Genomic DNA, 27,590 nt, shown 5'->3' with positions numbered 1-27,590 from the left:
TAAAATGACAAGACATTTTATAACAAAATATCTTTAGTCAATTTACTTGTCAAGTAAATGAATCCCGATTAAATAATTTTTAGATATTTATATTAGAAAACAAGACACGCATACTAAGGAAGAAAATATTTTTGTCAGTGTGACGAGTGCTTTTTCTGAGCATGTAGCCTACACCTGAAGCGCATGCACTAAAAGCCTGTCAGACAGCGCCTGATTACTGAACCAAGAGGTCTTTCACATCTGATTGATTTTGCATCTAATACGGTCAAAACACAAGGTTTACAAATGAATGCATCTGGTTACGTCTAAAGTGAACAGCTAGGAGAAAACAGATTTGTTCCTGTATATTAGATGCGCAGCTCTTAAAGTGAGAACTAAATATGCTGCCGCTTGTCATTAAAAGGATAGTTCACCCAAAAGTTAGAGTGAGCAGTAAATCATGACAGAATTATAATTTTTGGGTGAACTATACCCATACATATACTAATATATATATATATATATATATATATACATATATATACATATATATACACATATATATACATATACATATATATATATATATATATATATAGTTAATAAACAACAAAACAGAAAAGATCACTCCCTGCTCTACACTGAAAAACTTTAATACAGCTGCTTTAATAAAAATCTATTTACACAGTGAAGTGTTTTATTTTAATATTTGCTCATTCAGTTTCTTGAATGCTCCTGCTAAATACACCTGTGCCTGAAAAATTAAGCATCGTTTGTTTTATTTGTATATTATGTGTCTTTGTAATCACCATCTTTGTTCTTATTTTTTAATAACAAAGACGGTAATCTTTGCCCACTTTGGACTAAATGTCTGGCATTCATTTTTTTTATGTTATATTATATTTCGTGACCTTGTAATGCTGTGTTTTTAAAACACTGAAATTCGTTCTGCAGTACTTCTCAGACAACTTACAAAGTAGTAAAACCAACATGACAGAGAATCGTGATAAAATCATGAAGAGTGTTGGGGAAAAATACTTTTACAAATAATGCATCACAATATTGCATTACTCCCTAAAAAAAAAGTAACTAATTACGTTACTTGGTTACTTTTTATGGAAAGTAATGTGTTACGTTACTTTTGTGTTACTTTTGAAATCTGGGCAGGGCTTGCTCTTTGGTCCAAAAGAGTTCCCGTCCATCTGTCGTTGTTTTACCTAGGCTCTGGAATAGTCTTCCTTTTTATCTGAGATCCCTGTCCTCCGAACAAGAGTTTAAATTGAAGTTAAAGAATTATCTTCTGGCCCGAGCATTCAGCAATTCTTAATTGGGTTTTATTTTATTAATTTTATTTAATTATGTCTTATTGCTTCTTTAGTTTATACTCTGTAAAGCAGTGGTTGTTGTGTTTATTTGTTCTATATAAATAAATAAATGAAATTAAACGACCTCTGCCATAAGGGCAAATCATGAACCAGGGGAACTTTTCTGGATTTAAGAAAAAAATAAAATAAATAATAATAATAATAATAATTTCCAATAATAATAATAGAAAAGTACCCAAAATAAACATTTTTGGCTATTATGCAAAATAAGTTACAGATCTGAGTGATAAAATCCCCTTGAAGGTTCATTAAGATCATTATGATGTGACATGTTTAAATGTATGTCCATTGTATTTTTTGAAAGTCAAAGGGAACCAAAACAGCTTTGTGTTTCTCTTCTTGTGTGTTCCGCAAATAAAAGTCATACAAATTTGGAACAACAAAAGGGTGAATAAATAATGACAGAATTGTTATTTTGGGGTGAAATGTCCCTTTAAGTCAAAATTGCCCCTAATTGAAGGAGGACTCCAATCACTCACAGCCTCTTCCTTCTCCTCCAGGTCTCTCCTCAGCTGGTTCTTCTCCTCTCTGTTGGCCTTCAGGATCTCCAGGAGCTGCTCTCTCTCCTCAGTGACAGAGGCCAGGCTGCTCTGCACCTCCTCGAGAAGAGTGTTCTCCAGATTGCTCTTGCTCTTCTCAGACAGCAGACGCTCTCTCTCGGCACAGGCCGCCTGGAGCTGCTCTCGCACCTGGACCAGCTGGGAATCATGGGAGGATAGTAGGGATGTAACCATCTCAAAATCTCACAATACGATAATAGCACGATATGAAGTCCACGATACGATATTCATTGCAATATAAAAACAAAAAAATAAAAATGAAGAATTGGAAAAGAAATTATGAATTTTATACATTTTAAAGTTATTCTATCTAATGCACTTTAAGAGTTCAAAATTAAGAGCTGCAACCCATGTGCTTAACTAAGAAAACTTAAGTCAGAAAAAAGTCAGTGAATTGACTTGTTCCTGAACTTTAAAGGGGACTCGACCCTCATTTTATTTGTGATATACTGTCTCAGTCTACATTATTCACACTGGTGTTTTAGGAACACAAACTAATTAGACAACTACAAAATATTATAAAACAACTGCACTGTAAAATAAAAATGAACATTTATATATTTTTGCTTTACACTACAGTAGGGAAATTACAATAATTCTTTCCTAATTTCAACACTTGAAAGAGATATTTTTAATTTGGACTGCATTTAAACCGCTAGCTGTCAGTAATTCATGCTGCACTTTAAGCTTTTATTTTGACGGAAACAGCAGTATATTTTTATTTTGAAGGAAAACTCCCTAACGCTGTAATCATCTGCCGCTGAAATAAAGCAGAACTGGTGGCTGTTGTTCCCAAACGTGTGCTAAACTCACAGAACGTGTAATAAAAGGAGTTGACTGCATTCATTCAGTGTGAACCGAGCCGTTCTGAGACGCAGGAAACACCGGATCACCAGCTGATCGTCTGAAACAAGTGCAGCCACTACGAGCCAGTCCCAAAATGAGCTTTCCTTAGAACGAGCCATCTCTGTGTCTGTAGCTTTAAATGCTAATGAGGAGGAGAGAGGCGGGGCAAGGTGGGGGGTGGGTGTGTCCTGCAGCTTGCGGTCATGGTACCATGCGCTAATGTTGACAGTGGATGTATGGCAATGGCTCGTAGACACAGTCCTTCAAGCTTTTCAGTTTGACCCAGAATCTGATCCGGATGGAGAAGCATCGGATGAAGTTGCAACTCAGCGGCTACAGCAGAACGTCTCCGAATGGTTAGTTTAAAATATTGTGTCTGGATACGGTCAGTGTTTCCCACACATAGACTTTACCTGAGCGGACCGCAGCAATATCCACCGCCCGCTGCCATCAGCTCCCACATCTCACACACACGAGCGCGACTTTAGAACAATATTTAGTAACTTTCAGACCCTTTTTTCTTTTTTCCCATGACGGGTATATACTAACAAACCTAACGACTCTCTCTCCCGGCGCAGTGTCGTCTCTCTCGGCGTCTGTTCTGAGCGGCAGAGAAGCAGCGCTTTCAGTTTGCCTTAAAGCAGCAGACTCATCAATAACTCATTTACAAAACAGCGTTTACAAGCACTTGTCGCTTACTGACTGTTTGGACTTTAAATATGAACAGAATTTGTCTGTTAATATGCGCAGTTTATTACTCAAACGCAAAACAGTGCTGCGCTTGTTTGCAAGCCATGATGTCTCTCGCTCTCCTCGCACGGGCGGAGCTCATTTTCTCATGGGCGGGCAAAGCAGAGAAAGGGGAGGTAACTGGGGGACCATAGTCAGGCTAGGGGAACTCATATTAATGTTACAAAACCTCATAAAGTGAAAATTTCATGCCATGGGACCTTTAAAAGGCTCAGTGAAAACAGACTTGATGAAGAGATTATATTGTGCTTTCAGTTTGAGTTCGTTTGACAGATACTGTGCCAAAGCATAATGACCTAAAACACAACTTTAAAAAGACCTTTTATGTTAGAAGTAGTTTCAATTTATTTAAAAAAACTACACTTTTTGCCCGGAAGACCTATCGTTTCATATCGTCATGCGACCACGATAATATCCAGACAGTTTTGCTATCGCCATACCACGATAGAGGATTGTCATTTCCATGTGAACGGAGAGCGGCGTAGAGATGAACTACACTGAAAGCGTCTCACCGTCTCGTCTCTCTTGAGCTGCTCGGTCTCGTCTGTGAGCCGCTGTAGAGCCTCCAGGAGCTGATCTCGCTCCTCAGTCATGATGCTCTTCTCCTGTACGTCTCCGGTTCTTTCAGACGACACGCGGTCTCTCTCGGCACAAACGGACTCTAGCTCTGACCTCAACTGGACCATCTGAATGAAGGGAATACTTTATTAAAACACGGTCAGAGAGGATAACACGTTCAGATGGATCTTTTATGCCAAAAATCATTAGGATATTAAGTAAAGATCATGTTCAGTGAAGATATTTTTGTAAATGTCCTACTGTAAATATATCTTAACTTCATTTTTGATTAGTAATATGCATTGCTAAGAACTTCATTTGAACAACTTTAAAGGAGATTTTCTCAATATTTAGATTTTTTTGCTCCCTCAGATTCCAGATTTTCTAATAGTTGTATCTCAGACTAATATTGTCCGATCATAACAAACCATACATCAATGGAATGATTATTTATTCAGCTTTCAGATGATGTAGAAATCTAAATATTTAAAAAATTGACCCTCATGACTGGTTTTGTGCTGCAGGGTCACATATTTAACAGCAGATGCGCTGACTGAAAATGCTAATTCGTTCTTTGCCAACAGGTGGCCCTTTTGGAGCACAGAAACAGTGATTTTCCTGTAAAGGCTGTAATCAAACAAGCGCTGCGTTCACAAACACTACTTTATCAGGCAAGACGAAATGAAAGCTTTTCTGAAGAGGTCGGTTCTTTATTCTATGCATTTGTAAATTGAATGTGTCTGGCTTCCGGTGTCAGCCGCTTCCAGCTATTTTTAGCTGTACAAAACTTGCGGCTTGATATTTCAGACTGGTCTGTCTTACCCTGTTATTTTAATGTATTATCCTAATTATGAACACACTGGTTTGTAGTCCAAACCTTTTACTGCACTTTTTATTCTTCTCGTTACAGCGGTTAATGAACTGGAAGTCTCGCACAATGACAGAAAACGGCTTACTTGCTTTTCTGTGGTAGGATGTGATACAGGCTGAGCGTAGCCCAGAACACTCTTAAATCAAATCAATTAATTTTCCCTAGTTGTGGTTTTTACCGTCTGGTCTCTCTCCTGCTGCTCCGTCCTCAGCTGCTCCACCTCGTCTCTGAGTCTCTGCCGGAGCTGGTCTCGCTCCTCCGTCAGAGAGCTGATGCTGGTCTTCATCTGCTCCATCATCTCGGTGTCAGACAGCAGATGCTCTCGCTCACAGCACACACTCTCCAACTCCTCTCTCAGCTGCTTCATCTGTGGAGGTCAAACAGCATAAACAGTTTCTATTTCCTCTCAAGTGACCATTTTCTGCGAATGACTCACATTCAATGAATGAAACCATGATTATCCAACTACTTGTTGACAGAATTATGCTAGTTCATGGACAGCCCATGATCGTGATCTACCTGAAGCTCCTGCTGCTGTGATGTGTTTTCAGAGTCCTGGAGTTTAGACTGCATGAGTGTTCGCTGAGAATCCAGTTCTTGTACAGCATTCTGGAGATGTTTCACCTTCTCAAGAGCTCCTCTCAACTCCTCTTGATTTTCAATCATCTGCATTTGGAAAAGGATTATTATTTTTTAAATAAGACATTTAATAAAAGGCTATTCAGAAGTCACAAATGCAAAAAAAATAAAATAAATAAAAAAATAGGTCGCACCACCCTGAGATTTCATGACCCTCATTACATCAGAAACATGCCAATAGTGTCAAGTGTACATCGTTCACCTTATAAACAAGGTTTTTTTTTAATGCTTATTCACACTACAGTTCAAAAGTTTTAGATCAGCAAGTGTTTTTTTAAAGAAATTAACACTTATTCATTAAGGCCGCATTACATTGATAAAAAGTGACGGTACAGACATTTATAATGTTACAGAAGGTTTCCATTTAAAATAAATGCAGTTCTTTTAAACTTTCTATTCGTCTGTGAATCCTGAAAAATAAAGCGTGCCACGGTTTCCACTAGGGCTGCAACTAGCGATTATTTTAAATTTAAAGCCCTTTCTTTTTCGTTCTTTTATTGACAAAAAAATTTTTTTTTTTAAATGTTATTGTCATTTATTGGGCAAATTACAAACTGAAACAACCAGATAGTACATGATCCTCCTATGCCTTTGATAACAGCTGGCATTCTTGGTGGCACCTTTTGACTGTAATTGAGTATCTGAAGAAAAATCACTAAAGCGCTTGACTTTTTTCTGCCTTTCTTTCATAGATAACAGCAATAATTATGTTATAGTATTAGAAATAGCCTACTACTGTCACTAAAGAGCTTATGCATATTGGAGGACTAACCAATACAGGTAATCACCAATACTGTTAGTTTGGAGCAGCAGTGGCACAAACCTTACATTATTTGTTAAAAACCTTACATAAACCTGTTTTAATACATGTGTTAAGCACTGTATATAGTGAGCATAGTCTCTACATTAAAAAATTTAAATAAGTTTGTTTTCATTCGTTTTTATGATCTGTAGTGTTAACCAACAGGTGAGAATGTTCTGCAGGAGCACGCGGTCACTTTGATCACGCGGTCAGTTCTTTATCCTATAAAAGGTGACTATGAAGTGCCTGACCTTTATATTCAGACAAGCGGTTATCCCTTTACAGTTCTTACTCATGAAATACTCTCACTACATGTCTTTTAAACCTAAATTTAACGTTCAACCACGGATATTTCAGCAAAACTAATATTTTTTGTCACGCTCTGTGTTCCGTTTGTCCACCTTGCTGGCGCTCATTCAGTAAAGATTTAAACTTAACGCAGACTGTCAGGACGGACCTTTATGCACAAATGGAAATGCTCGCGTGAATGTGTGACACTTACAGACACTAATGCATTAGCTTAAAATAAATCATTCTCATGTTTTGGGCAGCTTGGGTCATGTACTTCTCCCGCAGCATCTCGTTTCCTGCACTACTGCAATATTTTTTAGATGCATTTTGTCCATAGAAAGGAGTTATTCAGTGCTGTAATTTGAAGCGACTGGCTGAAGTTGTACATGCACTGTGGGCAGACCCGACTAATCAATGAGAACCGCTGTCGATGATTTTCATTATCGATAATAATCGATTAGTTGTTGCCCTAGTTTCCACGAAAATATTGTGCAGCACAGCTGTGTTCAACATTGATAATAATCAGAAATGTTTGTTGATCAGTAAATCAGTATATTATTATGATTTCTGAAGATCATGTGACACTGAAGACTGCAGTAATGCTGCTGAAAATACAGCTGCAGATCACAGAAATACATTACACTTTAACACATATTCACATAGAAAACACATTTTAGATTGCATTTATTTGATCAAAAAAGTAAAAAATGTGAAATATTACAGTCTTGGTGAGCAGAAGAGACTTTTCAAACATTAAAATATCTTACCGATGCCAAACTTGAAATTGAATGAAATAAATGAAATCATAAAACACCAAAAACAGCATGTGCTCATGTGGAGGAAAACCTGTCATGTCATTCCTGTCAAAACATTTCCATCTCACCATTTCAACATTCTCCTGTAGATCAGATTTTAACTGGTTCTTCTCCTGATTCACAGCGTCCAGCTCCTCTTTAAGCTGCTGCATCTGTGAGAGAATGCACTTTATAAAAACCATGATCATCAATATCACATGTGCTCCAAATCAAGAGCGTGTGAAGGTCTCTGATTACCTGCTGGAGGAGTTCATCATGCTGTGTGTGTGTCTGTGGGCCGCTGCGTTCCTGTTGAGCCTGTATAAGCTGAGAAAACACTTCCTATGAAGACACTCAGCTCACTTTATCATTTATATACTAATATAAAACTCTACAGCTGAATTCAGCATTTACCATCCCATTAGTGTCTTCAAGGTCCGTCTTGAGCTGGTCTCTCTGGTCTCTCAGGCCCTGCAGAATCTCCTGGAGCTGCTCTCGCTCTTCAGTTATTGAGCTGATAGTGCGGCGCAGGTTCTCCATCTCATCCGGGTCGCTCTGAACTCCCTCCATCTTCTCAGACAGAAGCACATCTCTCTCAGCGCGGACAGACTCCAGTTCTGCGCTCAGCTGCACTGACTGACAGTAAAAACCGTGTTAAATCACTGGTGTTAAAGCTGGTGGTTAGTGTGTAGTGTAACGTGTGAAGGGACCTTCTGTGTGGCCTCCTCTGATGATGTGAGAAGTGTGCTTTTCTCCTGCGAGACGCGCTGGAGATCCGTCTGGAGGTTCTGGAGACGTTCTGATGTCTCTGAGAGCTGTTGGCTCAGTTCTGCTTCCTTCAGCTGAGCGTCAACCAGATCGCTCTCCATCTTCAGCAGCTGATCCTGAGCTTTAGTCGCCTCATCTTTCAGTCTCTGATGATCTTCAGTCACACTGGATTGAGCGGATATCAAAGCGTCTCTCTCCTCTCGAACAGAACGCAGCTCTTCTGACAGACCGCACACCTGAGAAACAGCAAATATATTCATAGGGCTTATGAGCGACATCACATGCAGCTAGTTTTAAACCTCTAGCTGATGTCCCACCTGTTGAGATGTCTCTTGAAGGTTCAAGGTCAGCTGGTTTCTCTGCTCTAATAAAGTCTCAAGCTCTTCCTTTAGTGTCTGGATCTGCAGAATATAGTACACCATCAGAGAGAGATTAAACTGCACAAACACTCACATTTATGTAGAAAAGAAGAATAAAGCCATAGTTACAGACCTGCTGAAGCGGAGAGTTGTCCTCCTCGCTGGAATCTTCTTGTTCTTGGTTCAAACGCTGTTGCTTTTCTTGTAACTCAGACTGAATCTGCAGAATCTGAAACAAAACCAATTCACCTGCATTACAGAACTCAATGGATTTACTTGAACAATAAACCAAATATGACCCTGGACCACAAAACCAGTCTTAAGTCGCTGGGGTATATTTGTAGCAATACCCAAAAATGTATTGTATGGCTCAAAATTATCCATTTTTCTTTTATGCCAAAAATCATTAGGATATTAAGATCATGTTCCATGAAGATATTTAGTAAATTTCCTACTGTAAATATATCAAAACTTAATTTTTGATTAGTAATATGCATTGCTAAGAACTTCATTTGAACAACTTTAAAGGAGATTTTCTCAATATTTAGATTTTTTTGCTCCCTCAGATTCCAGATTTTCTAATAGTTGTATCTCAGCCAAATATTGTCCTATCATAACAAACCATACATCAATGGAAAGATGATTTATTTTCAGATGATGTATAAATCTCAATTTCTTATGAACCCTTATGACTGGTTTTGTGGTCCAGGGTCACAAATGGTCATTTCTGAATTTTCCATACCAGCATCGTAACTGCAAAATACAAGTGCATATTAAGCACAAATCCACAACAAATAACTATCACAAATCTTCACTCATTCTTGTTACTACAAAGCAAAAATATTGCATTAAACTATTTTATCTAAAGTATTTTTGTCAATTTACACAGATTGAAATGAGAAAAATACTGTCAGTAAGAAATGACAGTATTACTCAAAAGAAGAAGAAAAAAAGGGGGAAAAAGAAGTGACAGCGAGTCATGAGTATCTAATGCGAATCACAACTCTAAAGAAAAATGTATGGATACATGATTAAACCATGGAAAAATAAATTATTCTTGAGGTTTTGTGCAGAAAGTGACCTGGAGATTGTTTGAATGAAGTTCTCAGTCTTGTGTTGTAGTTTAGAGTAATGATTATTCTTCTCACCGTCTCACTTTTCTCTTCCAGATTTGTTTTCATCTGAATATTGTCCCTCTCCAGCTGCTGTAGTCTCTCCTGAAGCTGATCTCTCTCTTCTGTTAAAGATGTGACATCTGCTTTCATCTTCTCCATCACATCATGATGGTCTGATCTCTCCGACTGCAGACGCTCCTTCTCACCAACAACAGCACTGAGCTCTTCTGACAGCTGCTTTATCTGCAAATAAACACGACACTTTAATACTGAGCATTTAAAGAATAGAGCTGGTGTGAGTGGATACATCTACCATTCAGAATTAAAAAAAAAAAAAAAAAAAAACATTTATATGGTAGAACTAGGGATGCACCAAATGTTCGGCAACTGAAATATTCGGCCGAAAATAGCAAAAAACAGACTGGTTACTTATGATGATTGAAATAACGAAATGGCCTTAATTAGTAAATAACCAGCTTGTTAGCCAGGGTTCAAAGTCCAAAGCGTGAGGAAAATCTGCGTTGAAACAGTGTTACTCATCAGCTGCTCAGTAACATTATGAATTTTTACAAGGCGTGGATGTGAATGTGATACGCACGACAAACATCTTCCCAAATTCTTAATGAGAATCATTTATAAATCTGCTGGTGTCGTCAAAGAGCTGCACTGAGGTCTTCCCGGGGTCTCCACCAAAATAAAAGCTCCATCAACATTCATAAATGTTAGTATTGTAATTTTACTGTTGTTCTGTAAAATAAAATAAAAACAATAATGATAATTACAACAGCTATACTAATACATTCATTACGGTGTTCAAATCTGTAATAGATTTGTATCTGTGGGATCTGAAATATTTTCTAATGTTTGAACAGATTTCTCTTCTGCTCAGCAAGGCTGCATTTATATGTACAGTAACAAATACATGCCTGATTCAAGAAGGGGGTCTCAAATTACAAATATATTTTACTAACTTATTCACTTTAAGTTACATTGAGCTTTGTTGGTATAATGTCTTCTAGAAAGTTAAATATGTTCAGTGTTAAGTAAATACAGGTCCTTTTCAAAAAATTAGCATATCGTGATAAAGTTCATTATTTTCTGTAATGTACTGATAAACATTAGACTTTCATATATTTTAGATTCATTACAACACAACTGAAGTATTTCAAGCCTTTTATTGTTTTAATATTGATGATTTTGGCATACAGCTCATGAAAACCCAAAATTCCTATCTCAAAAAATTAGCATATTTCATCCGACCAATAAAAGAAAAGTGTTTTTAATACAAAAAAAGTCAACCTTCAAATAATTATGTTCAGTTATGCACTCAATACTTGGTCGGGAATCCTTTTGCAGAAATGACTGCTTCAATGCGGCGTGGCATGGAGGCAATCAGCCTGTGGCACTGCTGAGGTGTTATGGAGGCCCAGGATGCTTCGATAGCGGCCTTAAGCTCATCCAGAGTGTTGGGTCTTGCGTCTCTCAACTTTCTCTTCACAATATCCCACAGATTCTCTATGGGGTTCAGGTCAGGAGAGTTGGCAGGCCAATTGAGCACAGTAATACCATGGTCAGTAAACCATTTACCAGTGGTTTTGGCACTGTGAGCAGGTGCCAGGTCGTGCTGAAAAATGAAATCTTCATCTCCATAAAGCTTTTCAGCAGATGGAAGCATGAAGTGCTCCAAAATCTCCTGATAGCTAGCTGCATTGACCCTGCCCTTGATAAAACACAGTGGACCAACACCAGCAGCTGACATGGCACCCCAGACCATCACTGACTGTGGGTACTTGACACTGGACTTCAGGCATTTTGGCATTTCCCTCTCCCCAGTCTTCCTCCAGACTCTGGCACCTTGATTTCCGAATGACATGCAAAATTTCCAGTGCTGCTTCTCTGTAGCCCAGGTCAGGCGCTTCTGCCGCTGTTTCTGGTTCAAAAGTGGCTTGACCTGGGGAATGCGGCACCTGTAGCCCATTTCCTGCACACGCCTGTACACGGTGGCTCTGGATGTTTCTACTCCAGACTCAGTCCACTGCTTCCGCAGGTCCCCCAAGGACTGGAATCGGTCCTTCTCCACAATCTTCCTCAGGGTCCGGTCACCTCTTCTCGTTGTGCTGTGTTTTCTGCCACACTTTTTCCTTCCCACAGACTTCCCACTGAGGTGCCTTGATACAGCACTCTGGGAACAGCCTATTCGTTCAGAAATGTCTTTCTGTGTCTTACCCTCTTGCTTGAGGGTGTCAATGATGGCCTTCTGGACAGCAGTCAGGTCGGCAGTCTTACCCATGATTGCGGTTTTGAGTAATGAACCAGGCTGGGAGTTTTTAAAAGCCTCAGGAATCTTTTGCAGGTGTTTAGAGTTAATTAGTTGATTCAGATGATTAGGTTAATAGCTCGTTTAGAGAACCTTTTCATGATATGCTAATTTTTTGAGATAGGAATTTTGGGTTTTCATGAGCTGTATGCCAAAATCATCAATATTAAAACAATAAAAGGCTTGAAATACTTCAGTTGTGTTGTAATGAATCTAAAATATATGAAAGTCTAATGTTTATCAGTACATTACAGAAAATAATGAACTTTATCACGATATGCTAATTTTTTGAAAAGGACCTGTATTATTCAATTGTTTTATAATATTTTTTTTCTTTGAAAAGCAAAAGCAAAACAGTAAAAAGCTAAATCTGGGTATTTATGCAATGGTGAAATTAGCAATTGGTAAAACACATGGGGGAAAAGAAAAAGAAAAAAAAAAGTGAAAAACCATGTTCGGTTTTCGGCCTAGTTTTTCCATTTTGTTTGGTTTCAAACAAGAATTTTCATTTGGTTGCATCCCTAGGGAGAACTATATGTTATGCCAAACAGCTCAGCCACCTGATCTTCTAGTTTGTCCAGCTGTCCATCTTCACAGCTCTTCTGGTCCTCATGTTGGTCGACCATCTGAACTCTCTGTGACTCCAGGTTGTGTAGTTTTCCCTGAAGGTCCTTCACCTTCTCCTGAGCATCTCTGAGTTCTGCTTGAGTCTCAATCATCTGCAGTGAATAAATCAAAGGGTTTAAAAAGGTCTGCTATCGATTGAGATCATCATGGTGCAGGAATAAGCGCTCACCATCTCCACGTTTTCCTCCATGTCCGTCTTGAGCTGGTCTCTTTGGTCTCTCAGGCCCTGCAGAATCTCCTGGAGCTGCTCTCGCTCTTCAGTTATTGAGCTGATAGTGCGGCGCAGGTTCTCCATCTCATCCGGGTCGCTCTGAACTCCCTCCTTCTTCTCAGACAGAAGCACATCTCTCTCAGCGCGGACAGACTCCAGTTCTGCGCTCAGCTGCACTGACTGACAGTAAAAACAGTGTTAAATCACTGGTGTTAAAGCTGGTGGTTAGTGTGTAGTGTAACGTGTGAAGGGACCTTCTGTGTGGCCTCCTCTGATGATGTGAGAAGTGTGCTTTTCTCCTGCGAGACGCGCTGGAGATCCGTCTGGAGGTTCTGGAGACGTTCTGATGTCTCTGAGAGCTGTTGGCTCAGTTCTGCTTCCTTCAGCTGAGCGTCAACCAGATCGCTCTCCATCTTCAGCAGCTGATCCTGAGCTTTAGTCGCCTCATCTTTCAGTCTCTGATGATCTTCAGTCACACTGGATTGAGCGGATATCAAAGCGTCTCTCTCCTCTCGAACAGAACGCAGCTCTTCTGACAGACCGCACACCTGAGAAACCATAATGGATGAGATTTAGCCATGCAGACACAAAAACAAAGGATGGAAGCTAGCAAAGATGATGTGATGCAGTTCCTCGAACCTGTCTCTGTAATTCATCCACTTTAACAGGAAGAGTCTCCAACTCCTCTGTCTTTCTCCGCAGACATCGCTCCCTCTCGTGACTCTGATCAAGCTCCTTACGCAAGTCACACACCGTTTTCTCCAACACAAGATTATCTGTCAGATCTGTGAAGAGGAAACAAACGTAACAATCTAATATAATACATAAGATTATAACAACTGAAACACTCTGCTGGTTAAATCTTAATGGAACAGTTGCTCCAAAAAATAAAAAGTAATTTACTCTAACTCGAGTCGTTCCAAAGCCATAAGATGTTTTATCTTCAGAACAATAACATTTTTAATTTTCTCCCATCATTTTTGTCCATCCATTTAAAGTCAGATAAACCTATTTGTTTAATTGCTTTGTTTAAAAGCACATAAAACATGGTACAAGAATTTATGCGCTTTTCAACAAGAAATTCATATTAATTCAAGTCAATAAACCTCATTGGTTTTTCATGTGATTCACGCATGGTTAAGCTGCCTTTTACCATATCTGATGTGTTTTATGCATGTGTGTTGATCATAGTTTATATGTGAATAAAAGCCTAAATTAAGCTCGTTCATCACAAAACGAGCGTCTTTTCAGAAGACCTGGATTACGCAGCTTGATTCATATACATTACTTTTAGAAATGTCTGTGTGCGCATTTTAAATCTTGAAAATTAATGAATCTGTTTTTCAATTAAATGGACAAAAAAATTTAAATAAATAAAAAAATAAAACGGTTCTCCAACGGTTCTTCACTTACTTTTCGGCACTCTTCCGTCCAGCAGAGCAGTCAGTTTGGAGTTCTCATCGAAGGTGCTCATTAGCTCTTTTTGAAGATCTGTTTGCATCTTCTTGAAGCGAGACTTCTCCTGCTCTAGCTTGTCCTGAAGCATCTTCACCTCAGCTTCCATCTTCTCATGGTCTGTAGTCAGGTTTGCCTGAGTGAAACACAGATAGAGTCACAAATGACGACACACACACAGATCTCTCCGACAGCTCTCCTCTACTCACGTCTCTCTCTTTGAGCGAGATGTTCTCGCTCCGCAGGAAGGCCCATTCTTTCTTGGTCTCCAAACTGAGACACTCTGCATCATCAAGGGAGCGCCGTAGAAGTGTCACTTCCTGGACAAGATCCTTGTCACTCTGCAGAACAGAACAGAGCATAATGAATACGAGACAAATGATCTGTAGCCGCAGGAAAGCAGAGTTTTTTCCTAGAAAGCATAATTGAACTAAACATCTGCATGTAGATCTGTTTTGAGGATCCACATCTAAACATCTGGGCCAGTATCCACAAAACTTTTATTAAGGAATAGAGAGAAGTCTTAAGCGCAGAGTAAATAAGGGGGCGGGGTTTACATCGTTGCTATGGATGATGTCAGCATGCTTGTAAACGAAGCACACGGTGATTGGCTGATTGTCAGATTTATTCATAGAGATATTGTAGAGCGCGATATGATGTTGCCATATTCAAATAAAGATTTTAAAATGCAGGCCAAGAGTCACTAATTGAACAAGTATATGTTACTCTGGAGCACAATACCAGTCATGTAATTGTTTTTAAATTGAAATCATCTGAAAGCTGAATAAATAATCTTTCCATTGATGTATGGTTTGTTATGATAGGACAATATTTGTGGAGTCCTAAATATAGTACTGACACTCATTATTTTTAAGATTTTCTCCTAAATCGGCAAGTTATGAGCTACTTTTAGTTTTAAGAGGTTTTGTGAATACGGTCCCTTGTTTACAAGTGTGAGCTCCCCTCGTGTCAGTTCTAGTGTTGAGTCTTGTGCAAATGTTAAGTTCCCATTGCCAATCATCTCCAGATATCAGCAGACGACACTGAAATCCCACATTACTCAACCAGTAACGTACAAAACTCTGTAGCTCAGTGGTCAGGTCTGTCTTCTTCTGAAGCTCTGATGAAATCGCCGCCAGCTCAGCCTATGGAGAACAACAGTGAGATCATCTCACATTTACACAAGTGTGGTCTTTAAGAGCAGCACTGATGTGCTACATGACAAACAAAGTGAACGGACCTTCAGCTTTTGGATCATGTCTTCCGATTGTTTTAACTCCTGCTGCAGTTTGGAGTTTTCAGACTCCAGTTCTCTCTGTGTGGAGAGAAGTTAAAATATCTTATGAGCTGTCAGACATGGATTATCAGTGGAAGCAAGAAAACATGTAAATAATAGTCTTGCGAACAATAATCCAAGTGATAATTCCATGCATGCGGTAAACTGCACTTTGCACAGATGATAAAGCTCCGATCACCTCATACTCTCTCTTGCTCTCCTGCTCCAGTTTCTCAAACTCATCCGCATCTTTCCTCTCGTCTATGTCCTTCTGCAGAGCGTCTTTATCTTTCTGAAGAGAGTCTTTCTCTGCCTTCAGACTCTCCAGATCTTCGTTTACCAGTTGAAGCGTGTGTTTGATCAGGTCTCGCTCAGCAATGACAGCATCCTTTACAAAATAATGGCATTCAAAACCCATTATACTACTGTAATGTGAAGCATTTTTCAAATGAAAAACAAGCCGAAGAAAATTAAAGGATGTGGTTTACTCACTTTCTCAAATCCGAGAGTCTCACAGAGTTGAATGACCTCTTCCAGATCCTTTCTCAGCTGAACACAATTTTTAAAATCAACATTTATGGTCAGGAGACAAAAGTTTTAAAAACCCATCAATATTCTTCTCAGTTATGCTTTAAATATAAGGTAGACATTGGCATGGTGATGCATGTATTTTGGGATTGTGACAAAATCCAAATTTACTGGAAAGAGATTCACAAAACTATTCAAAAGACTGGAAAGACTTTGTACCGTCCCCAAAGCTATTTTTTGATTATATTCTGAATTATACAGCAGATCTGGGTCTCAACTGTGATAAAGAATGTGTACTGAATTTTTGCATATACTTGGCTAAAAAATGTATACTATTATCAGAGCTGAACGATTAATTGCATTTGCGATAAAATCGGCATATGAAAAAACAAAAAAGAAAAAAAACAAGCTTTTTCAACGCAGAGGCTACGATAACACTCCGGGTTGAAGTGACTCCAAAAACGTGATATTTAGCCTCTGGAGTGCGATTTTTACCAGTGGACTCCCCTCGAAACGAGATTCGGCTAATTTTGGAGCAGCAATGTTTTGTTGTGAAAACCTGGCAACCTTGCACGCCGAAATGTTTGAAAGCGTAACTCCATATGAACGTACTTCATGGAAATTACTCAAGCAGTAAAAAAGTTAGTGCATTTCATTAGTTCAGACTTTGACCTTAAGATAATAAAGGTATATTCAACTGTATATTCTTATTTAAAGTAAAAAGTGCAATCCACATACATGTATGTATATATATATATATATATATATATATATATATATATATATATATATATAAAACAGTGACGCTGAACTGCCTAAATACTGAGTGTGGTAAAGCAACAGATGTGTTTTTATATTTCTGCAATCTACTTTAGTTTGTGTGATTTGTTACTGACTTTCATATTAATGTTTACACCAGGCTTATTTGTCAGTGCTTTATGTTGTCATAATTATTACATGCTTACACGGCTGGAAGTTCAAATCAGTCAATATACTACTGTGATTGTAGTTGTTAAATTAAAATGTCACCTAATTTCATCGTAACATATAGGCCTGGCCTACAGCAGAGACAGTTTACTCTAATATTGTGTTGGTCACACTATACAATGATTTATTGCTTGACTTTGGGTTTTTTTGTGTGTTTTTAAACTCTTTATGTTCTGTATTATTCAACAATCGCAGTTAGATTATTTTCCAAAATCATTCAACCCTAACTATTATTATGATTGTCAACTGATCAGTTACCTTCAATCAATGTGGTTGAGTCCAGTGATCACTTGTTTACATCAAAGATCTGAGGTGTTCTGGTGCATTTGGGTCTCTCTATGGAACTTTCTTGAGGATACTAAGTGACTGTGTCTTTCTAATTTTGGTTTATATTTTCTTGTATTTCTGTCTTTGTTCGTAAGCATATGAATGTCCAAGTTAAGAATTAGCTGTACATGCTATTATGAGATACCAGTACCGCTATTTTATTGAAAAATCTAAATAAAAAAACAGCACCTGTCCTCAAAAATAACCCAGGAGTTGACTGTACAGTATCTGTTGTACCTGTTCACACAAGTGCTGTGAGCGCAGGAGATCTTCTGAAGGTTTCTCCAGCTCTGCCACCTTCAGTTCCAGTGAGGAGCTCTTCTCCTCAGCCTTCTGTCTCTCCTGAACCTCCGCCTCGAGTCGACTCTGCAGCGCCTCCATCTCTTTCTCCAGCTCAGACGAGGTCTTCTCCTCCTCTGATGGCACAGCTTGAGCTTCCAGCTTCTGCTGCAGTTCAGCGCTCATCTCCTCTGCTCTCTGTTTGCTCTGAGTCTCTGCCTCCAGCTGACGCTCTAGAGACGCCACCTTCAACATCAGCTCGCTCGCTCGGGGGGAATCTAGGAAATTACTCCTGAACAGAGAGAGGAAATCACAGAAATATGAATTTGTGAGCACTGCTGTGAAATGAAGATGATGAATTCAACGGCCTATGTAGAGTGTAAAAGCTAGGGATGTCCCGATCATGTTTTTTGTGCCCCCGATCCGTTCCCAGTCACTGAATATTGAGTACCTGCCGATACAGAGTCCCAATCCGATACTTATATTTGGTGCACAATTCAAGTAGATTAAAGTTAATTAAAATCCATCCAATGTATACAGAGTTGGGCAGAGACTGAAAGTAATGCATGCATGTATATAAATAAGATACTCTCTCTATACACTATATAAAGACTTAGGTCGATGTAAACATGTTACAGTGTTAACCATTGTAAACGGACCGTGTCGTCAATTATGAATGTGACTGCTGATATAATCTTATATTTATGTACGTATTTTATATACAACAAGCAGAATAATTGCAACATATGGTTAGATATCATAAAGCTTGGTGTCAAAATCCGAAATCAGTCAAAATCCGAAAAAAGACGCAACCCAGAGCAATGTGTTCTGACAACGACGTCTCAGATAATCTGACGGCAGATAAAAGTAAACGATAAATGAATGAGCGATCGTTACAAAAGAGCACATGAAATAACACTGAACACAGAAGCTCAAGCGTGTGACACACTACAATAAACCTCTCTAGCTAGGTTTCCATCCAAAGATGTAAATTTAATTTATGCGCAAAACTGGAATATCGCAATAATCCATTTGCGAATAAAGCACCGTTTCCATCCAACGAGTCCATGAGAACAAATGTGTCACTTCCAGATAAACTGACAAAATATTACTTGCTATTAAAAAAACTTTGCGCAGGCATTTCAGAACCACCAAAACATTTCAGATGCTGTGCAACGAGATCGGTCCACTGGTTAAACAAGTTATTCTGTGCAAAGTGTTTTGATGCGCTTGGTGGAATTTATTCAGTAAATGCATTTCCATTCTAGTTTATGCACATTTTTTCTTATCGGATAAAAGTTTGTCCTGCTCAATTGTGCGCATACATTTTCTTCATCTTGGCATTTCCATCCAGCGTTTTTTTATGCGCTATTGCAAAATGTGCATAAAAATAGGTGGATGGAAACATAGTTACTGGTTAACGCGCAAACATTTCTTCTTATTATGCTTTTAATGGCGGGCGGCTGATCGCGCACATTTGAGCGTTGCCTTTTCCTTTTAATGTCGGTTGGCAAACCCACTTAAAAGGTGGATATACTGCACTGCAAAAAATGCTTTTCTTAAGATATTTATACAAGAAAACAAGACAAAAATACCGTCTTGTTTTCCAAATTTTGTTAGTTTTTGCTTCAAACAAGCAAAAATATCTGCCAATGGGGTAAGAAAAATAATCTTGTTTAGCCTTTGAATTAAGATTATTTTTCTTACCCCATTGGCAGATATTTTTGCTTGTTTGAAGCAAAAACTAACAAAATTTGAATAATATTTTCAGATATCTTAAATATCTTAAATCATTTTACTTGTCAAGTAAATGCATCCTGATTCAAGAATGTTTAGATATTTATACTAGAAAACAAGACAAACACCAAGGAAGAAAATATTTCTTGCGTTGTGCATGACACCGGATTGGGATAAAGACCGGGCTTAGGAGAGCCCATACAGATCAGTTTAAAAAACACTCGATCGGCTCAGGACACCCCTAGTAAAAGCAGTTTTAAGACAGTAGTGAGTGTCCTCACCCTTCAGAGGAGCTGCGGACAGCGATGCTGCTCATCTCCATGTCCATGTTGGGTTCCTCCAGAGCAGTGAAGTCAAACCGACTGTCAAACTCATCCATATCTGGACACAAAACATTACCACTGAGCAACTGCCTTGTGAACCTTTATCTGGTGTAACACGGATCACGTTTACAGGCTCATTTTCACCGCTAATGCAGTATAATTTTCTCCAATGATAAGACAGTCATACCGTCTCCCTCATCAGGCAGAGAACAATCAGCTCTTCTCTTTTTGATGTACGGCTCTGCAAAGCTCATGTCCGTCGAGGCCAGATCTTCATTCATGAGATGAGCAGATCTCAGCAGTTTCCCAGCCCACGTCACTCTCCGCTTGGGAACCTTTACATTTAAACGCAACAATCAGATGCATGGTCTTCACCAGCACTGAGGTTTACTGTTGGATCTAGTGAAATCTGTTACCTTAGGGACTATGGCGACGTTTGAGGCGGTAACAAGCAGCTTGGTTAAGTTCTTGATCCGGTCCTGCTGCTCTCTCTGGAGCTGGTCTTTCTCCTGCAGAAGCTGACACAGAGACTCTCGCTCGGTTGCAGTAGTTTGTGTGACAGAGGAAACCTGAGAAACCAGATGGAAAACAATCAGAAGATGATGGGTCATGTTATTACAGGACGACTGTCAAACAAGAGAACTAGGGCTGTCACTAACGATTATTTTGGTAATCGAGTAATCGGTTGATTATTCTGACAATTAATCGAGTAATTGAATTATAATTTTAGTAATAAAAATAGACCCAAGCGAACAATAGCCTTTAAAATGATTTAAAATACATGTGACCCTGAACCACAAAACCAGTTATATAAGAGTCAATTTTTCTAAACAGATTTATACATCTTCTGAAAGATGAATAAATAAGCTTTACATTGATGTATGGTTTTGCGTTTGGCTGCGATACAACTATTTGAAAATCTGGAATCTGAGGGTGCAAAAAAAAGAAAAAGAAAAAGAAAATTTCATTTGTTCAAATGAAGTTCTTAGCAATGCATATTACTAATCAAAAATTAAGTTTAGATATATTTATGGTAGGAAATTTACTAAATATCTTCATGGAACGTTGACACGTTGTAACACTTGACTGCAGGGGGTGCCAACAACCTGACGATTGTTTTTGCGCAGAAAAGTGTAATCTAAACATTTAATTCAAATGTCCACTTAATCTTTAATATTTGGCCATTTCTTTACAACAGAAATGCTACAGCCACTGTAATTAAATGAATAAGGACATCCAAACGTAAACTCAGAGCGAGGGGTTAAACTTATTTTGAAATCGTAATGAACGGTTAGCAAATTGAGAATTGATGTATACTCCTGAGTCGATTTATAAATTATTTACCTTACAAATCTGATGAAATGGCGCACGTTGCGTTCCCAGATGAACGTTATAATAAACCCACAACAACATGCAGAGATGGCGTTTCAGACGCTCCACACATGTAAATAACAGTTTGTGCGGCGCAGTATTTACTGTGAACAGAGCCGCTGTGACACGCACACACATAACCTACATATTAAACCTGCATCTCATATTTAATTGAATCACAGCGTTTGTGAATTCACAATAGCATTATGCTTTATGATATTTAAATGGGTTAAATTTATCATGCAACCTTGGAAAACTGTCTAATAATGCGTTTCATGGATTCTCCCCGTGGAATGCACCACTTCCGGTACTTTATCGGTTACTCGACTCGAGCAAACTGTAATAGAGGATTATTTATTTTTTTAAATAGAGTACTCCAAATGAGGAATCGTGACAGGCCTAAAGTGAACCACATCCTCACCTCCTGCAGACGTCGTTTGAGATCGACGATCTCATTGCGGTATCTTCTCAAGAGAGCGCCTTCATCAGAGACCTCCGTGACGTGAGGGTCGTTCTTCATGCGCTTTGCAGCACTAGCGAACTTTAACAACAGTAACATCACGCGTTCAACATCTACCCATATCGATCCAGATCAGTAAAGAAGGGTCTTCTCTCGTACCTGTAAAGTGCTGATGGTCTCGTCGACGGTGGCTGGGGTGATGGTGCAAATAATGACCGTTTTGGCATTGCCACCCAAAGAGTTCTGAAGGATTCGGGTGAGTTTACTGTCTCTGTAATTCAAGAAGCCCCTTTTGGATGCAACAGAAACAACACGTTTGCTACAGTTACAGCAAAAACTGATTCAGTAATAGTAAAACTTCCTACTGCGAGTCGCGAAATAACTCACTTTTGACTCTCATCAGATAATTTCTTAATGACTTGACCCAGTGTGAACAAACTGCGGTTTATGTTGCACCCTTCTTTAAAGCGGGCTCCTGAAACAGAGGAACAAGAGAGGTTTAAACACACCAAAATATAAAAAGTACAGTGTCATTTTAGACTGTAAACAGTTCTATGCAGCTACTTATTATGAAAGAATTATAGATTTTTTCAGATATTTTAGACATTATCTGTCAAGGTTTAGTTGTTTTTTTTTGCAATAATGCTTACAGCAATCGACTCCCATTCACAGCATTTCACTCTGTTGGCGTAACCGTGTCTGAGTGAATCTGTTGCACTTTGGATGTTCTATTGTCTCATTGCATTTTTGTGTGTTTGTTCACCATTGCGAGTAATATTCAGATTTAATTCAATCCATATTTACAAAAAATAAATAAAAATTCTCCCATTAATTTCCTATGGTCAGTCAAAGTGACTTTTTTAATGACCACTCAAACTCATTGAATGAAGTGCATTTTTGGGGGGGGGGGGGGGGTTCAAACTGCATATCTAAAAGTCACCCAGTTAACCACACTAGGCTTGCTGCGATAGGCGGTAATAAGATAGGCAGAATATTTCGTATTCATCATCCTTTCCTATCAAAATGCATGCTACGGATGCGAAAATGCAGAAAATCGAACCCGATCTGAATTTTTTTATGACGGACGAAAGTTTCGGAGGCAGTGTGTTAACATGATTGACAACGAGAAGTCGTATTTATTTTTTTTACGTGTGAAAATTTCAGACTCAGTGTGCAATGGCCTTTAAGCCGTGTGTTTTATCCTTTGGTGAACTGTTGTTGTGATCTTTGATGCGTGTTATGATGTAAACTTGTATATACGATGTTATTTATTGCTGCTTTCTTGGCCAGGTCATTCTTGCAAAAGAGATTTTAAATCTCAATGAGTTTTTAACCTGGTTAAATAAAGAAATGAACACCAGTTACATCACTTGCCCACAAATTTTTTTATAGCAATAAAAATCATTTAAGAGAACAGGCACTACGATTAAAACTGAATGCGGCTGCTCAATACAGCGTGCCAAATGACAGTCGCATCACAGATCAGATTTAATTTCACGTGAGGAGAGCGAGTCGAGCCGACTGACCAGAAGAGTGAGAGACAGACGAGACGATAGCAGAGGATTTAAATGCAAAAGCACCTGTTAATATTTTGTATTTTGAAAAGCCTGTTGACTTTTGCTGTTTATCTAAGATGATTTTGGAAGTTTTTTTAAACATTAATTTCTTATTTAATTGGTTCCACAATGTTTGCTGATTTTTACCATTTAAACTTTGTGTAAATTATTTATTTTATTTGACACCAATGTGTATGACATGCCTCAAAGCTTTCTAATTTGTTTTGCTAATAAACATTCTACATTTCCTATTTATTTTGTTCCACAGTGTTTGCTAATTTTCAGTTTTGCATACCTAGGCTATTTAAACTGTGCAAGTTATTTGTTATTATATATTAGGCATAGCCTATAGAATGGTGAATCTTGATTTGTTTTGTTAATAAAAGTTCACAACGCTTTCAAGCTATTTAAAAGCGAAGGAAAGCGAGGAAAAGAGGGACTAACAAGAAAACAAACAACTGCTTTATGCCAAATTGCAGCTAATTTGAAAGTGAAAGAAATGCGCACCACTATTTTACAAGACATTTAAAAGTGAAGGAAAGCGAGTAGAGGTCGACCGATATGGGTTTTTCTCTGGCCGATGCCGATATTTAGAAATCAGGGTGGCCGATATATGATGCCGATTTTCTTTCTTTCTTTCCCCCTTCATCACAAGGATGTTCATTTTTTTTTTCAGTAATTTATCAAAATATTTAAAAAGGTTTGCTGCATGATTAAAATATGCTGTGCGTATAAAATTGCGTTTTAGAGAGAGAGAGAGAGAGAGAGAGAGATAATCTTGTTTAGCCTTTGAATTAAGATCATTTTTCATGCCCCATTGGAAGATTTTTTTGCTTTTTACTTGTTTTACTTGTCAAGTAAATGCATCCTGATTCAAGAATTTTTTTTTTTTTTTTTTTACTAGAAAACAAGACATAAATACTAAGGAAGAAAATATTTTTGCAGTGCACTCAGACTGAGGAAACCATTAATATAAATTAATTAAATAGTAAAAGAGCATTACCCTCAGCTCCCGTTTGACTCGCCCGCTCAGCACCAGCGAGATCCACCAAGTTCTACATGAACAGGAAACAAACAACTGACTAAACATAACTATAGCTGCTTATCTAAACTAAATGACATTGTTGAATGAAATCAGACAGTTCCTGGTTTGTTTTGAGCTCACCAGATGAGACACTATGATGGCTCCATCAGCGTTTTCACCGGACGCCGGGTCACTTCTCTCACGACTCTCCAAGATCTGACAAAACAAACGAGACGCTTCAGAGACGAACCTTAAATCAGACTCCAAACACTTCATTACGCTTCTTACCATGCGAAAGATCGTGTGAGAGCGGCTGCTACGCTGGTTCATTTTTGTTTTTCCATAATGTCGGTTTTCTGTTTGAATAAAGTGATGAGCAAACAAGTATTACAGCACACCAATATACAGCATTAAGGATAAGCGAGTGATGCACTCAGCGCAGCTTTACTTTCTCCTTTGGTGATCCAGGACAGGGCTTGTTCCGGAGACGTCACCAGCTCCTCCGTCAGATCAGCCACGTACACGTTTTTCTGTGGACACAGTTGGCTGGTTAAGAGCTGAAACTCACATGCGCAGTGCGAGAACAATAAAACACAAACAACTTACGTAGTTTCCTTCACGAATTTCCAGAGGTTTCCTTTTCCAGCTCTCGCAGAGCAAATCTGTGACCGTTTCGTTGTAGATTTCCATGTAGCTCACACGCAGGAGGAACTCTTTCTTTGGACACTACATAGATGCAAAGGAATAAGACTATGGTTTATTTCGCTGATACAGAATAAAAAGAGGAATGGTTCACTCAGAAATGTAATTTTGCAGTACATTTTCATTTTTAGGTGAACGATTCCTTTAATCATTTGTGAGGAGAAAAGACTGAAGACAGGAAGATTCACAAACGCTTACATTTTTAATAGTTTTAAAGACATCAGCCATGGCGAGAGGAATCACTCCAGGGTTACGCTCACTTCCCATCATGGTGAAGGTCTTTCCGGAAGACGTCTGTCCGTAGGCAAATATCGTGCCTGAAAATATGATTTTGCATTAGGATTCAACAGTGACTGAGCAAATTAAATACATAAATGCAAAACACACTACCAGTCAAAGGTTTTTGAACAGTAAGAAGTCTCTTCTGCTCACCAAGCCTGCATGTATTTGATCCACAATACAGCAAAAACAGTAATATTGTGAAATATTTTTACTATTTAAAATAACTGCTTTCTATGTGAATATGTGTTAAACTGTAATTTAATCCTGTGATGTGCAGCTGTATTTCCAGCATCATTACTCCAGTCTTCAGTGTCACATGATCTTCAGAAATCATTCTATAGTGTTCATATATACACTACATAATACATGCTATATGTTCTGTAATTGTTTTGTATGCATTACAACATGTAAGGTTGTGTTGACTTGTTTGCCTGATATTCCACCAGCATACCTTTCAAGCACCTGTCAGAATGAATTGTAATTAATTACTATTATTTCTGGACTCACCGTTGTAGCCTTCGACTGCAGACACGACCAGCGGCTTTGCGATGTCCTGATAGAGCTGAGCCGTGGTCTCTTCAGCGCTGAACACACGGTCTGAAACACATTACGGTCAGAACATAAAGCGCTGCTCTAGTGGTCAGTGAAGATCGGCTGGAGCTGGACTCACCGAAGCTGAAGCTCTTGGTTTGAGCTCCGTCATCATCCAGCTGATGGATGGCCTGTTTGTCGGCTCTCCAGTAGAGCTGCACTAGCTCTGAACTCTCAGACTCCTCTCTGAAATCATCATATCACTCCATTACTGTCTGAGAATCAGCCGTAAACGGGCAGTGCATCCAAAATTAAAATGTCATTAATTACTCGCCCTCATGTCGTTCCAGACCTTCGTTCATCTTCAGAACACAAATTAAGATATTTCTGATGAAATCTGACCCTCCACAGACAGCAAGGATACTAACACCATCAAGGCTCAGAAATGTAGCAAGGACATCATTAAAATAATCCACATCACCCTATAGCGTTATTTTGGAGAGTTTCCTCGAACAACATCCTCGTACATATGTTGCATCTGTTGTTTACGTTCAGATCAAAGTGTAAACAACACACAGCTTATCCATGTACATACATTACAGGGTCACGCGGAGGAGACCAATTGTTGCATAAAGTCGTTATTTTTGTATTCTTTGCGCACAATGTATTCTCGTAGCTTCATTAAATTACAGTTGAATTCCTGATGTCACGTGGATTATTTTAATGATGTCCTTGCTACATTTCTGAGCCTTGATGGTGTTAGTATCCTTGCTGTCTGTGGAGGGTCAGATTTCATCAGAAATATCTTCATTTGTGTTCTGAAGATGAACGACATGAGGGCGAGTAATTAATGACAGAATTTTCATTTTTGGGTGAACTATCCTTTTAAATAAAACATTAAATAACGAATTCGGGTCCGATTTGTCTTGGAAGAGAATGAGATGCATAAATATTTTCATTAATTATAAATTCAAAAGAATTTAAATTCCTTTCATTCTGTTGGGGTTAATACTGGTATTTTATATGATGAAAAATAAATATATATATATTTGGTGTGCTTCATGTGTAAATTTAAAGGAATTATGAGCTCTATGGTGCCTGACAGACTATTAAGAGTTTGTAAAACCTAGTAAACCAACGAAATATAAAGGATATTATTATTGACTAATATAGTGCTGTAACATTACTGTTTCTAAAATAGATTTACATCATAAATATATACAAAAACAGCTTTTTCTATTGAGTTAAGATGCTGTTATTGAATAATGACTGTTTATTCCTGCTTTCAAAGACTCTTTGAGATTAAACTTGTTTTTAGGACAGGTTTACCTCAGAAACAGCACAGAAACATCTTTTGTATGAGTTTAAGCTGCTGTCATGAGCTAACAGCGGCTCGCTCCTCGCTTAAGAATCGCTCAGCAGATAACTCTGTTATATTAAACTGACCTCCACGCTGTAAATATGTAGATGTTCTTACCGTTTAATGAGAGGCCTGACCCTAACGCACACTTTAACGGCGGATTCCTCCGTCATCTTCACTCCGGTAACGATAAATAACGACTGAGCGCTCCGTGAGATTTAAAAATTTCAAACGACTTTTCATTGGACGGCGATCTATGCGCACGCGCAGGTCAACGGTCGCTCTCATTGGTCCCTGTTGAAAATAACTAAAGACGCCATCTGATTTTAAACGAGAACTCATTTGAATATGCATGACGCCTCATGAATATTACGTTTTCGGTCTCTTTACGTATGTTGTAATTCTACATAATTTATTAATCATGGTTGACTTTTTCTATTTTTTTTGTTTCTTGGTTTTTATGTTGTAATTTTAAACAATTAATAAATTAATTAATTACGTTAGATTTTTTTCTCCATGT

The 27,590-nt window shown here is 38.5% G+C and overlaps 1 protein-coding gene across 2 annotated transcripts in view; it reads right to left on the bottom strand.

Moving 5' to 3' along the window:
• The window catches only part of LOC306872217 (uncharacterized protein), a 45,636-nt gene extending 18,338 nt beyond the window's left edge, over positions 1 to 27,298 (bottom strand). Inside the window, exons 1-37 of one of the 2 annotated variants that reach the window (XM_079420706.1) lie at positions 27,188 to 27,298; positions 25,850 to 25,956; positions 25,687 to 25,776; positions 25,096 to 25,214; positions 24,802 to 24,921; positions 24,644 to 24,725; positions 24,484 to 24,551; positions 24,337 to 24,411; positions 24,175 to 24,226; positions 22,003 to 22,090; positions 21,775 to 21,904; positions 21,577 to 21,696; positions 20,201 to 20,353; positions 19,972 to 20,119; positions 19,743 to 19,842; positions 17,683 to 18,016; positions 16,096 to 16,152; positions 15,803 to 15,991; positions 15,568 to 15,642; positions 15,404 to 15,472; positions 14,537 to 14,668; positions 14,286 to 14,463; positions 13,512 to 13,657; positions 13,127 to 13,420; positions 12,831 to 13,052; positions 12,595 to 12,753; positions 9,751 to 9,960; positions 8,736 to 8,831; positions 8,561 to 8,644; positions 8,186 to 8,479; positions 7,890 to 8,111; positions 7,734 to 7,802; positions 7,565 to 7,648; positions 5,469 to 5,615; positions 5,128 to 5,316; positions 4,033 to 4,206; positions 1,844 to 2,062 (exon numbers count right to left, since the gene is read on the bottom strand). In XM_079420706.1, the coding sequence (XP_079276832.1) occupies positions 1,844 to 2,062; positions 4,033 to 4,206; positions 5,128 to 5,316; positions 5,469 to 5,615; positions 7,565 to 7,648; positions 7,734 to 7,802; positions 7,890 to 8,111; positions 8,186 to 8,479; positions 8,561 to 8,644; positions 8,736 to 8,831; positions 9,751 to 9,960; positions 12,595 to 12,753; positions 12,831 to 13,052; positions 13,127 to 13,420; positions 13,512 to 13,657; positions 14,286 to 14,463; positions 14,537 to 14,668; positions 15,404 to 15,472; positions 15,568 to 15,642; positions 15,803 to 15,991; positions 16,096 to 16,152; positions 17,683 to 18,016; positions 19,743 to 19,842; positions 19,972 to 20,119; positions 20,201 to 20,353; positions 21,577 to 21,696; positions 21,775 to 21,904; positions 22,003 to 22,090; positions 24,175 to 24,226; positions 24,337 to 24,411; positions 24,484 to 24,551; positions 24,644 to 24,725; positions 24,802 to 24,921; positions 25,096 to 25,214; positions 25,687 to 25,776; positions 25,850 to 25,956; positions 27,188 to 27,243 (5,151 nt within the window). In that variant the 5' untranslated portion in view covers positions 27,244 to 27,298. The remainder of the gene's footprint in view (positions 1 to 1,843; positions 2,063 to 4,032; positions 4,207 to 5,127; positions 5,317 to 5,468; positions 5,616 to 7,564; positions 7,649 to 7,733; positions 7,803 to 7,889; positions 8,112 to 8,185; positions 8,480 to 8,560; positions 8,645 to 8,735; positions 8,832 to 9,750; positions 9,961 to 12,594; positions 12,754 to 12,830; positions 13,053 to 13,126; positions 13,421 to 13,511; positions 13,658 to 14,285; positions 14,464 to 14,536; positions 14,669 to 15,403; positions 15,473 to 15,567; positions 15,643 to 15,802; positions 15,992 to 16,095; positions 16,153 to 17,682; positions 18,017 to 19,742; positions 19,843 to 19,971; positions 20,120 to 20,200; positions 20,354 to 21,576; positions 21,697 to 21,774; positions 21,905 to 22,002; positions 22,091 to 24,174; positions 24,227 to 24,336; positions 24,412 to 24,483; positions 24,552 to 24,643; positions 24,726 to 24,801; positions 24,922 to 25,095; positions 25,215 to 25,686; positions 25,777 to 25,849; positions 25,957 to 27,187) is intronic. The other variant, XM_079420707.1, reaches the window with a different exon arrangement.
• Between the last annotated feature and the right edge of the window lie 292 nt (positions 27,299 to 27,590).

This window comes from Barbus barbus (assembly GCF_936440315.1).
Source record: "Barbus barbus genome assembly, chromosome: 7".
Taxonomy (NCBI): Eukaryota; Metazoa; Chordata; class Actinopteri; order Cypriniformes; family Cyprinidae; genus Barbus; species Barbus barbus.
This window is presented reverse-complemented; position numbering and strand designations above follow the sequence as displayed.